Here is a 13,314-nt window from a genome sequence, read left to right as displayed (position 1 = left end):
GTGATCGCGCGCTATAGCGCGCGATCACCTAAACCCCGTCTTTTGAGTGCCAGTCATGTACCATTTGCAGGGTGATCGCACGCGACCACCTATTATTTGAGCACTCTGCTGACATGCATTTCAGACTTCCTCAACGAGAACGGCGGTGAGTGCGATGCATGTTTGTAGGGCGAGTCGGCGCATACTCATCATTGTACAGAGGTGACGGGCAGTTACCACTTCCCGGCCGTGTACATCATCCACGGCATGTGGCCTCCTATGTCAGCCCCGTCAAACAAGCACGTGAAATCGCGCACACCGGTGCAGGCCCGTCGGGATCTTCAGCGATACTTCGGCGAGGGCAGCAATACCCAACTGACTGTGGACGTCGCGACGTACGAGGTGAGCGAGGAGGAGATCAAAGATTTGGGGAGGGGTACAGAGACAGGGTTCTGGCGCGCCATCCTCGGCTATGCGTACCTCGCTCGCGATCGCGCATGCTTCGTGGCCGACAAGAACGTCCTCAATCTGAAACTGCCCGAGTTCCATGATGCGGTCATTGTTGGCATACTTGGTGCGTGAGTCTGGCGTCTCGTTATACTCTTCTCATTCTCGCAACACAGCACGCATACGGCACGCTGCGGGAAACACTGGCGCATCTATTGTGGAGGTGATCGACATCTCGAGACTGATGACCTTGTGTCATATCTCGTACGCAGAGTCCCAGTCGTCACCGCCACCGTCTCTGGCATCTGTGTGGTCGCCACCCCCATCACAGATCGGATCCGAAAACGCGGTAACGTTCGATGAGCGGGCGTCACTGTACGGATTCCCGGAGGAGGTTGAACACTGGGACGAGCAGGACAAGCTCCCGTTCCCGAAACCGCCAGAGAAGCCTCATTGGTTGCAGCCAGGTACGGACGACTTTGGCGACTGGGCGTCGCGACAGTTACAGCACAGCAAGATCCGCCGTCTGCGCCTGCAGGACCTCCTGGAGAAGGTAGACGACCGGTCGTCATTCATGCGCGACGGGCAGCTGTCGAAGCAATACCCGAATACCAGTCCAGTGGCGATCGACTCTCTCAAGTTTTCCATCAAACGGTACAAGCAAATTGAGAAGACGTACGCAGGTACGTGTTTTTCGTGTCTTGCGGTACTGGACGGTGTTCTGACGAGTGCGCCGGCTTACTAGCGATGATCCAGAAGACTATCGCGCTCCAGGAGTCCGAGCGTATCACGGAGGCCCTGGCCAACGTTGGTGGAGAGCCGACTGACACCGTGGACGAGGTCGAGCGTGAACCGGAGGCGAGCCAGCCGGCCCTGAGCAAGGCGGCCGGCAAGCGTCCCGCTGCTGGCAATGTGCCGGCACCAGCTCCGGCGACGCGCAGCCTACGGAACCGCCAGCAGTCGTCCTCCCGTGCTTCGAGCACGAGCAGCAGTCGGGCCGCAACGCCTGGCTCGGTTCCCAAGTCGAAGCTGCGATCCACGTCAGCTGCGTCCAGTGGCTCGTCCGGCAGTGCCAGCACGCGCCAGAGGCTGAATACACCCCGCGCTGCCAGCGGCAGTGCGGCTCGCCCTGGTCCATCAACTCGTGCCCGCGACAGTGGCGCTCCGAAGGACGTGTTCAGCGACGTCAACACGCAAACTCGGATGTGATCGGTCAGCACAACGGGTCTCCATTCTTTGTACTACTACCTATGTCTCTCTAACCTCGCTGCTCACACACGTCTTGCCGCCGTCGACGCATCGTCTTGTATTACATATCGCACCACTTGAATGACATGCATGATTTCATGATACTGGGTGCGCGCACAGGGAGAGCTGCGACGTCGCACGCAATGCGGCTTCTTCGTGCCGGCCGGTGAGTGCTATTCCTGATTGAGCAGCGGCGAGGCCGATGTGCGCGCACAGCTTTGTGCACGATTCCGTTCGAGAGCGTTCTCGCCCAGCATGCGTGCGTACACGAGGCGGGTCATGTTTCAAACGGTGAGACGTATATAATGTGAGTCGACTACTGCTCCGTGCTGCCAAGGCTGACTGCCACTATCATTCATCATGGCCTCTCGTCGTCCACCCCCTCCGTCAGCGAGCTCCCGGCGGGCAACGCCTGCGTCGTCACAGCCGCAGAGACGACGAGGGAGTGCTGCACCTTCTGCACGGGGTGCCTCGTCACGGCGCAGTGTGCGTCCCTCTGCTGGACCGTCTGAGCCCGTTGCCGTTCCATCCTCGCCGCCCATCGCCGGTCCCTCAAGGTCATTTGATTTTCCGGCATGGCCCATTGCTGGTCCATCCTGGCAGTCGGCTGGGCCTTCTCGTCCGTCGGCCGGTCCATCTCGTCCGATCGCTGGTCCGTCTCGTTTATCAGGCGGTCCATCTCGTCCATCCGCTGGTCCATCTCGTCCATCTGCTGGTCCGTCACACCCGGCCACAGGATCACGCGCGAGTTCGACGGTGGCAGCTTCAAGAGCGCCGGCTGGTGCTGGACCGTTGCGGGCACCGTCACAGGCAGCGTCGCGGGCTCCATCACGGGTAGCTTCACGGGCACCATCGCGGGTGGCATCGCGGGCACCGTCGCGGGTTGCGTCGCAGGCACCGTCACGGGTAGCGTCGCAGGCTGGAACTGACGGTGATCAGTCCGGTCCCGAGGACAGGTGCGTTTTAAATACTTCTCTTGCACCTCGGACGCCGCTAACGGTCAAGTGCAGCGATGATGATGTGGCCATCATCGTCAACCCGGTCCCTCCGGCAGACATGGATCCACACGAGGTCCTGTTGCACCTCGCGAGCACTGACGACATGAATGAGTAAGTGCAGCCTGGTCAGTCTGATGAGTGGTTGCGTACGGCTGACGGATGACTGCACACGGGCAGACGTGCGCGCGAAGAGCTGTCGTCCACGCTGGAAGGTAACACGGGCCCGTTCAGTCTGGATGCGCTTCCGGATAGCATTGCGGCGGAGGATGGCTCGGCGAGTCAGGATGATGTCAGGCAAGGTATCCGTACGCGCGAGGCCCTGAGTCAACAGATGGACGGCACGTTCCGTCCTGCGAGCTGGGAGGAGAACAAGTGGCGAGAATGCCCACGGCAGACGGTGAAGGTGTCGACGCTGCGCAAGTTCCAGGAGCACAACACACCACGGAACAGGCAGTTCGCGACGAACCTCCTGAAGAAGCGCACGGTGGTGAAGGTAGACGACGAGTACATCATCCCGAACTCTGATCCGTCGCTGTACTGGCACATTGACCATCACTTCCTCGATTTCCTGTCCTGCGTCCCCGGGAAGCAAGGGATGGCGGTGTGTCTGCCGACGGTGCCTGCGCACCACAACTACAGTGTCAAACTCGAGCTGCGCCAGGGTTATAAGATACTGCGGATGACGAAGCACGGCAAGCTCGGTTGCGACCCGTCGGGCCGGTGCGTGATGTTTGGTAAATACGGCATTGAGGAGCTGTGGGGGGTGTTCGTCCCCGTGTCCTTCTTTGACGACGAGGTTGGCGAGAGCGACAGCGAGGCGCCCCTTCCGCTGTCCGCATATGGCATCAAAAAGGGCAACACTCGTCTGTCTCCGGAGCACTTCAAAGTCTGGCAGCTCTTTGTCTGCCGTCTCCTCGAGAGCATCGGCTGGAGCGGCCTGACGATCCTCCGAAACTATCCGTTTGGCAAGTCGCAGGATCTGCGCGCGGGGTGGGACATCCAAGACATTTGTAACGTATTGTGAGTCGCGAAAACAGTCGAAATAGGTGATCGCGCGCGATCGCGCGCGATCGCGCGCGATCGCGCGCGATCGCGCGCGATCACCTAAATTGGCCCTTTTTCAAACGACGTGCACTCACCCCCTCGAACTTCTTAGCGAGCACGCCAGCATCGATTTGAACCTGAAGAACGTGCAGGAGATCGACGACATCTTCGCGGACGAGTGGTCGAAGTTCGTCGAGGAGATGCCAGTGGCGTGGAAGGCTGACAAGTTCTTCGTACATCACAAGCCCATCGTCATCTCGTGCCGCTATGGGCAGAACACGCCGATCGGCGTCCAATACCAGCTCCACCACGAGGCGGGTCAGTGGGACCAGATGCGCACCTGGTCCCACTTGAAGTACGTGAGCATGGCGATCGCCTCCGAGATCCAGTAAGTACACCATCATTATTACATCCGCTGCGCACAGCTGACATGGGTGCGCGCACCCTTAGAGTACACCAGGTCGAGGAGTACGAGGTCGTGTCGAACGACGCGTTGATCAGGAAGTATGAAGCGCTGTACGAGCACTACATTCCCGGCAAGGACAACCCGCCCGTCGACCTGGACACGTTCCCCATCTTCGACGAGAACGGCATGGAGATCCCGCTCTACGACAAGAAAGGGGCCCTGGTGTCGCGCAGGCGTGTGGACACGTACAACCTCACAGGCCCTGGCTGCGGCCTGCTCCTCGATCTCCGGCGGATCCACGAGATGTTCAGCGTGTCAAACGACGACGGAGAGGGTACGGCACGACTGCAACATGAAGAGAGACAGCGTCGCCGAGAGCGTCGTGCAGCCGCAGCCTTCGCCGGTCAGGACACCGGCCCCATCTTTGACGAGGAGCAGGAGTTGGTGCAGCAGGATGATGGTGATGAGCCTGCGTCACCGTCCGGCGACACCGTTTCCGCTGCTGCTGAGCAGGATGAGCTGGATGCCGCGATGTTCAGGCTAACACCGAGCCCGGTCCTAGGCAGCATCTGGGATCCCTTGACACCGCCACCGCAGTCGTCTGACCCCGGCGACGGCAGCGACGTTGCTGCTCCGTTTGACTGGGATGGGCTTGGAGACCAGGATGATGGCGATTTGGACGATGGCACTGGCAAGGAGGAGGAGCCTGAGGAGGAGCACTACGACGAGGAGCAGGATCAGCAGCAGCAGGTGGAATATTATGACGAAGAGGAGCAGGAGCAATATCACGGTGACAACGAGCAGGCACACGACTACGACGACGACGAGGATGACAATGACAGTGAGGCGTTTGCAGCAGAGGTGGAGGCGATGGTCTCGGAACGGGCAGAGCGGGCGCGACGTCTGCGGTTGGACTTGTACCCGCAGGCGTTCCTGGGCCATTACGGGAACATCCAGGCCAACCAGCTGTTCCCGCACTACGCACCGTTCTTTGTCAACATGGAGAAGCTCATCCGGGAAGAGGTTCCTGAGCGCCCCGACTTCCACGAGCACATTCCAGATGGAGGCGAGTACGTCGTGCCTGATCTCGAGAAGCTCGAGAACTGGCGGAGGTTGCACGGACACGAGGGGCCTATCATCGAGGAGGGTGGCTGCCAGATCTACAACTCTGCGTCGCACCGCAGCCGGCCAATGGCCGGGCAGCAGGAAATGTCGAACGGTTCACTGACCCAGGCGGCGACTGGCTCGTGGGCCACAGGCGATGCTGGCCGCAAGCTGCGCATGAAGATTGTCAATCGAAACGAACTTGGACTGCCGCACGAGCGGTTCCGCGACACCATGATAGGTAGCAGCAGGGACCCACCTGTCGCCCTGCGGTACGAGTGCAACTTCACCGTCTACGTCCGCCGCATCCCTGAGAAACAACGCACTGGATTGTGGGTGCCCGTACTACTTACTACCTCTCTTTTGATGATGCCCTGTGAGCTGACCGTCACCCGCAGCGACATCTATCGGTTTGTGCCAATCAACTTCATCCAGGCCACGACCAACCCCATCATCATGTCTCGCCTCAAGAGACACATTGTGGTCTTTGCGCCTGGTGTAAGTCATTGGCATGATGTTTGTTGATCGTGACTCACACCTCGCGGGGGGGAGCAGATCTTCCCGCGGATATACGACTGGACGACCTTCCCTGTGTACACGCTGACGGAGCAGATGTACAAGTCGATGCGGCCTTACCTGCAGGAGAACGGAACGGCCGACGACAAACTGGACCCGTTGAGGGTTGAATTCCTCGCGATCTTCGAGCGCCTGCTAGCGTACGCACACACGGGGAATGCGCGAGTGATAGCTGGGTGCATGACGTTGCTGTGGTTCAAGCGGGCTCTGCTTGAGCTGGGCTTCCCGTGCATCCACCCCGACATCTTGCTCGACTTGGAGAACGAGTTCCCGCTGTCCATCCCTGTGACGCGCTGGCCGCTTATAAAGTCGACCATGACCCCTCAGACTGCATCCGCACGGTCCATCGAGCTGACGTGGGGGCCCGCAGTATTGGCGGTAAGTCTTACCTCAACTGTGTGTGTGTGCGCGCACCACTGGAGTAGGGGTGCGCGCACTCGCAGATTGGTGTGTTTTAGGTGATCGCGCGCGATCACGCACGTTCACCTAAAATGGGGGTATTTTGGCAATGCTGACGACACCCATTTGCACGACAGTCGTACCTGGCCACGTTCACTCTGCAGATCATCGAGATGCAGGACATCCCGGCCAAGTACAAGGAAGCGCGCGACAACGACCCCGAGTTCGCACGCGCAGTCATGGTCGCGGACCTTGGCGTCAGGTTGCTCATCGGTGACTTGAAGGAGTTCGTGGCGAGAGAAGTGCGTGCGCGAGCGAAGCGAGTCACCCAAGCGGATATGGAAAAGATGTCCGAGCTCGAGCTCCACCACCACACTCACCGCGAAGAGACCATGGAGCAGTGGATGGAGTGCGTGAACGCGTTCTCCCACAACAGCAAACAGGTCGAGCCCGGGAAGAAGACGGACAAGAAGGGCAAGGCTGTGGCGAGCACGGCTGTCCCGTACGCACTCCTGGTGCGCACACTCGCACAGACCCCTGCAGACATCCGCGCAGGGCTGCCAAAGGGGTTATGGGGACAATCGAGACGACCCAGGGTGCTTTGGCGCCCTGTAAACCCTAGCTAACCCTATAGACGCCCGAATTTTAGCACCCGGAACACCGCACGGACTGCTCGGGCACGTGACTGTGCGTCCGCGACGCACAGCGTGCACACAGAGACTGAGCAGGCCCGTGCTGCAGTGCTGTGAGTCGAGGACTCACAGCAGGCACAGGGAACGTGCTCGCGCCCCTCCCACTGCCCTCCTGTGCGTCGCGGACGCACAGCAGAGCAGGGCTCGTAGCGTGGGAAGCGCCCGCCGATCGCCTGCCCGATCGGGCAGGTGCCAGGTCGTACGCGTGCCCGGGTGCACCTGCTGCTCTGTCCACTGTACGGACCACGCGTGCTGCCTGTGCGTCGACGACGCACACGGCCCCTGCCCCGCTGTGCGTCCGCGACGCACAAGAGGGCAGTGGGAGCCCGCTGCGCGGGGAGCGCCCGCCGATCGCACGCCCGATCGAGCAGGCGCCACTCGCCCGGGTGCACCTGCTGCCCTCTCCGCCGCGCGGACCACGCGTGCCTCTTGTGCGTCGAGGACGCACAGGCCCCACTGCCCTGCTGTGCGTCCGCGACGCACAGGACGGCAGTGGGGGCTCGTCATGTGGTGAGGGCCCGCCGATCGCACGCCCGATCGAGCAGGCACCACTCGCCCGGGTGCACCTGCTGCCCTCTCCGCCGCACGGACCACGCGTGCCTCTTGTGCGTCGAGGACGCACAGGCCCCACTGCCCTGCTGTGCGTCCGCGACGCACAGGACGGCAGTAGGAGCTCGTCGCACGGGAAGCGCCCGATCGGGCAGGCGCCGCTCGCCCGGGTGCACCTGCTGCCCTCTCCGCCACACGGACCACGCATGCAGCTTGTGCGTCGAGGACGCACAGGCCCCACTGCCCTGCTGTGCGTCTGCGACGCACAGAACGGCAGTGGGGGCTCGTCGTGTGGCGAGGGCCGGCCGATCTCGCGCCAGATCGCACAAGCGCCCACCCGACGACCTGCCCGTGACTGCTGGCGGTGCAGAGCGCACGCGTGCTCCTTGTGAGTCGAGGACGCACACCCGCGACGTCGCCCGCTTACGACGTCCATGCGGCGTTGTGCGTCGCCGACTCACAGCGGCGAGGCGGGCGAGATCGAGCCCGCACCCGTCAGCCACCGACGGGCGCTCGCTCGATCATGCCCTCCTACCGCCATCTCCATCCCCTCCCACCTCCTCCCCACCTCCCTGTCGCGTCCCACCAGGCCCCCGCACCCCGCCGTCAAGCCCGCGGCACGCCCCGGTACCGAACGCAAGGCCCCGCGCGAGGAAACGCCCGCGGGAAGGCCACGTCATCACGACGTGGCCCGGCCAGCAAGAGCCGGACCGCGAGACCCGCCCAATGGCGGCTCGCGCTCGACGGAGGAGGGCTGGAGGAGGGTTAGACAGACGAGAGGGACGGGCTACAAGGTGAGTAGCCCGTTGTTTGACCCATCCCGCCGTCTCCCGCCCGCCCGCTCGCAAATCCGGCCGACCTCCACCTCCACGGCCACACCCCGCCATCCACGCCCCTCGCAACAGCGGGGGATGTGCGTCCTCGACTCACACGCCCCCGCGTCCGCTTTTACGCCCACCCCGTCCGTCTCGCGACCGCCAGCCCGCCCGGCAGGCCGGTGTGAGTCGAGGACTCACAACGGCCGCACGCACGCCCTCCCGGACCCAACGCGCCCCTCAAGGCTGCCCCACGCGCAGGGGTGTGCTGGCAGAGCACCCCGCCACACGCCGAGCCCACCCGCCAGTCGATCGACCGGCCCGCCCGCTCGTCAAGCCCCCCGCCCGCTCGTTGCCCACCTGCCGTCGATCTCAGCCCACCCCGCCGTTTACGACCGGACGAACGGCTCGACGGTGTGCGTCGCGGACGCACACGCCCCACGCGTTCGCCGCCATGCCCACCGCGCGCCTCCACCGCCCCATACATCGCTCGCCAGGCCGGTGTGAGTCGGCGACTCACACCGGCTCCTCAAACCTCTTCTACCGCCTGCCAAGCCCCGTCCCGCTCGTCACGCCTGCCCCACACATCGGGAGGCCCCGCTGACGCACTCCCCACCCGCCGACCTCGCCCGCTCGCCCTCGTTTGACCCGCCTGCCGAGCCCGCCGACCCGCCAACCATCCCGCCACCTCCCCGCCTTCTACGACCCGACGCACGGGGCGGTGCTGTGCGTCGCGGACGCACACACCCCACGCGTCCGCTTCCACACCCGCCAAGCATCCGCGCCGCCCGTTCCACCGTGCGCCAGGCCGGTGTGAGTCTGCGACTCACACCGGCTCGTCACCCTCCCACTCTCGCTTGCCGGACCGCTCCCCATCCCTCACGGCTGCCCTATGTGTAGGGGTGCGTCCAACGTCGCACCCGCTATGCTCCGACCTCGCCCGCCAATCCCCGTTGGCCCCGTCTGCCCGCCTGTCGAGCCCACCCACTCGCCGTCGATCCCACCTACCCCGACATCTACGACCCGACGAACGAGTCGGCGGTGTGCTTCGCCGACGCACACACCCCGCCGCGAGCTCGCCAAGCCCGCGCCTCGTCGATCCCACCCACTGGCCATCGATACCGCCCGATGGCCATCGATCCGCCCACCCCGCCATCTACCGCCCTCCGAGGAACGCGGCGTGTGCGTCGTCGACGCACACGGCCCACCCGTCTCTTTCGGCGCCCACGCGCACCTGTTCCGCGATCGCCAGCTCGCCTGGCAGACTGGTGTGAGTCGCCGACTCACACCGGCGACTCGCCCGCCCTCTGCCGCCTACGCGGCGCTCTCGACAGCGCTTTGCGAAGGACGGGACTGTGGGCACACACCCCCGTCGTCGGCGCGCCGAGCCCCGGCTGTTGCTGCGTCACCAGTCCGACATGCCCGACCGTCCTGTGGCGAACACAAGGTATGGCTGCGTACACTTTCGGTGCACCCAGCCATGCCTCGTCTTCGCCTGCACGTTGCGACGTCCCAATCGGACGTACCCTACTTTGTCTGACATTGACTAACTGGGCGCCGAGCACCTCATCTGTGAGTCCGCGACTCACAGCTGCCATGCAAGCCCTTTCCCACTAGACTGCACCTGGGACCCACTCTCACTGGGTCTCTCGGGACAGCATGCATACGTGTGCTGCGTGCAGTCGATGTGCCTTGGTGAGTTCCGATAATGCGATGGCTGTGTGCGTGTCAAATGGCGAGTAAGTACATCTTGAATCCATTTATTTCCCACGAGGGCGTAGGCATATGTAGGCAGTATAAGGTAGATGCACGAGGACGTGACTATGTATAGTAAGGAACTAGGAGCGGGTGGTTCAAAGTAACGGTAATAACACATGCATGTACAGTAGTTCCAATAGGGAAATATTCAGAGCAATGAGGGGTCGAGGATGATAAATGACATGGACTCCCACGTATAGATGCCAAGTTTGAGAAACAGTGTTTGATATGCATGAATAGTTTGACTTGGAGATGGAATTGGGTATTGTGCACTGGCTTCTAATGGGGCTCGTGATTGGTGTTCTCAGGCACAATGATAGTAAATATGATGGGTGCTTTGGTAATGAATGTGAACTCCTCAAGTACCAAAGAAACAAAGGTTCCCTAAGCTAATGATTTCAAACTGTAACTAACTAATGCTGAATGATACAGTCAATTATCAATGTCCTGCTTATCTCAATTGGAACACAACAACACCCAGTCATGCTGTCATGGCCATTGTGTGGATGTATACAGGTGCAAATCATGGATTATAGCACAGAATTGTTGAGAATGAGGCATAGTATAGGTACAATGACATTGCACGATGCTTTAGTAATCAGGCATGTACTCACCCAATTATTCCAATAATACCACATATTCAGTACCTACCCCTATGCCTGGTGCCCGGTGCCCCTGCTGGGCAATCTAACCATATATGGAAATATTTTCCCACGACCCCCCTGCTGGGCAGTGCCTGCCGGGCACTCCCGACCGCCAACTCAAACTGTCTTTCTACGTGCATAACACGTCCATCCTGACCATTCTCGCTCGTCACTGTCGTTCTCTCACTCACATCCTCTTTTCTCTTTTCTTCAGCACCTCTCACAGGGACCCACACTGCATATCGGACCACTCTCACTCGTGGCTGAAACAACTTTGAATGTTGGGCGTGCCCCACTGCCAACGTACACACGTCACCACCTGTATGTCCCCACATGCAATGGGACCTGTTATCCATTCCTTGTCAACAGCAGGCAACCAGAAGGAGAGCAATACATCCGCTCAGTAGTGCTACTGTTCCACCCGTTGCACCGTCAACCATCACTCACCGAACAAATCCCCAAGTCATGCAATTTTACCATTCCTGGTCTGCTGAATGTGTGGCAGCACTCCATGTACGCTAGGAAAGACATTCCAGAGCATATCTGGCCTCTGTGTGCACTGAGCAGAAGCACGGACGACTATTGGTCTTATTATGCCAACTAACCACCGATTCAATCCCAGAGTTGTGCCTGTTGACATTTCAAGTGGTCTAAATGCACCACAATAGTCAGTCGATATCAGGAGATGTTTTCTCCATCAGACACATGCCCTCCGTGCCCCCCATAAATCCACGTTGAAATACAAGTTGTTTCCGCTGAACAAACACCAAACAAATCACAAAGTTGCACACAATGACAGCTCAGGCTTTCTCAACAGGCAAGAATGGGCTCACAATGCCAGGGCCTACTCCCCAACTCATATGCAAGCCATATGACCGCTCAGCACAGCTGCGGAACGTCTGAGTTGTTCCCGACAACAAAACAACAAACAATTCACAGAGCTATACCAACTCACAATCTACATGGTCTGAACTCACCATAATAGCATATCTGTCTCAGGCAAGGGTTCCCACATCCAACGCAAGCCATCTAACTGCTCAGTAGTGCCACATTTAAATGAAAGTGATTTGAGGGAAACAAATACAAAACAAATCACAGTGCTGTGCCCAATGGCAAATTTTGCACTCTCAACATGCCACGACAGCCAATCCAAGATGGCAAAACAGCCACTCAGTGGTAGGCACATGCAAACAACTCACTGACAAGTCATACAAGTGCACAGTACGGCCATGCAGACTCTTAGTCATGCTCAATGACACACATACCAAACAAATCACACAGCTCTATTGAAAGGCATTCAAAACCATTGTAACATGGAAAAATGTTCCCAGAGTACTTAGAGTGATACCTGAATTGATCCATCAGTCATAGGACCACTGAATTGAGCTATACTGAATTGAGCATGACCTCAATAGAACAATCAACAAACAATTCACAGTTGTGTAACAAGTGAAGCCTCGGATGATCTGAACATGCCAGAATAGTCCATCAGTACAAGGGAACACATCACAACTCACCCACATGCCATATAATAGTTCAGTAGAGCCATGGTCAGTCTCAGTCATTCTTGCTGACACAATATCCAGCAGGGCACAGGGAGACAACCAACAGTATAAATGTGAATACAAATATACCACAATATGCAGTCTATATTGAGAAACAGTCCACAAGTCAAACAGGAGGCCTACATGCACCCAGTAAAGCTGTGTCTCAATACGAGCAGTTTTGACCAATCACAATATCCAGCAATGCACAGAGAGACAACAAATGGTAATAATGTGAATCCAAATATGCCAAAATATGTCATCTACATTGAGAAGGCGTCCACATGTGGAACAGGACTCCCCAATAGGCCCACACTCAGTCAAAGTCATTCTCGATGACACAATATCCAGCAGGGCACAGGGAGACAGCCAACGGTATAAATGTGAATACGAGTATGCCAAAATATGCGGTCTGCATTGAGAATCAGTCCACAAGTTAAACGGGAAGCTTACATGTACTCAGTAAAGCCACGTCTCCAGATGAGCAGTTTCGGCTCAACAAATCCCAAACAATTGCCAGAGCAACACCCAGTGGCAAACCCAGCCATCTAAACATTCCAGAGTGATCCATCAGTACTAGAGACAATATGAAAACTCACCCACATGCCACATGGCAGCTCCGTCGGGCTGCACTCAGTCTCAGTCATTCTCGCTGACACAATATCCAGCAGGGCACAGGGAGACAACCAACGGTATAAATGTGAATACGAGTATGCCAAAATATGCGGTCTGCATTGAGAATCAGTCCACAAGTTAAACGGGAAGCTTACATGTACTCAGTAAAGCCACGTCTCCAGATGAGCAGTTTCGGCTGAACAAATCCCAAACAATTGCCAGAGCAACACCCAGTGGCAAACCCAGCCATCTAAACATTCCAGAGTGATCCATCAGTACTACAGACAATATGAAAACTCACCCACATGCCACATGGCAGCTCCGTCGAGCTGCACTCAGTCTCAGTCATTCTCGCTGACACAATATCCAGCAGGGCACAGGGAGACAACCAACAGTATAAATGTGAATACAAATATACCACAATATGCAGTCTATATTGAGAATCAGTCCACAAGTTGAACGGGAAGCTTACATGTACTCAGTAAAGTCACGTCTC

The 13,314-nt window shown here is 58.7% G+C and overlaps 2 protein-coding genes across 2 annotated transcripts; one reads left to right on the top strand and one right to left on the bottom strand.

Moving 5' to 3' along the window:
- Positions 1-258: 258 nt before the first annotated feature.
- B0H18DRAFT_961436 (uncharacterized protein) lies at positions 259-7,834 on the top strand (the record flags this gene model as incomplete). Its single annotated transcript, XM_048043049.1, has 20 exons — positions 259-553; positions 603-1,109; positions 1,172-1,611; positions 1,795-1,840; positions 1,891-1,981; positions 2,012-2,160; positions 2,278-2,573; positions 2,614-2,630; positions 2,685-2,783; positions 2,850-3,692; positions 3,829-4,104; positions 4,167-5,558; positions 5,625-5,724; positions 5,782-6,180; positions 6,339-6,716; positions 6,919-6,946; positions 7,083-7,324; positions 7,379-7,498; positions 7,553-7,657; positions 7,712-7,834. The coding sequence occupies 20 exons, from the start codon at positions 259-261 to the stop codon at positions 7,832-7,834; spliced, it is 5,946 nt and encodes a 1,981-aa protein (XP_047885276.1).
- Positions 7,835-9,659: 1,825 nt separating this feature from the next.
- B0H18DRAFT_1056644 (uncharacterized protein) lies at positions 9,660-10,187 on the bottom strand. Its single transcript, XM_048031055.1, has one exon. It carries the CDS (start codon positions 10,131-10,133, stop codon positions 9,843-9,845), a length of 291 nt encoding a protein of 96 aa, XP_047885275.1. The 5' UTR covers positions 10,134-10,187; the 3' UTR covers positions 9,660-9,842.
- Positions 10,188-13,314: the final 3,127 nt, after the last annotated feature.

Source organism: Fomitopsis serialis (genome assembly GCF_022376445.1).
Source record: "Fomitopsis serialis strain Sig1Antser10 chromosome Unknown B0H18scaffold_266, whole genome shotgun sequence".
In the NCBI taxonomy this organism is placed as follows: Eukaryota; Fungi; Basidiomycota; class Agaricomycetes; order Polyporales; family Fomitopsidaceae; genus Fomitopsis; species Fomitopsis serialis.
Note: the sequence above shows the minus strand (reverse complement) of the source record. Positions and strands in the feature narration are given on the sequence as shown.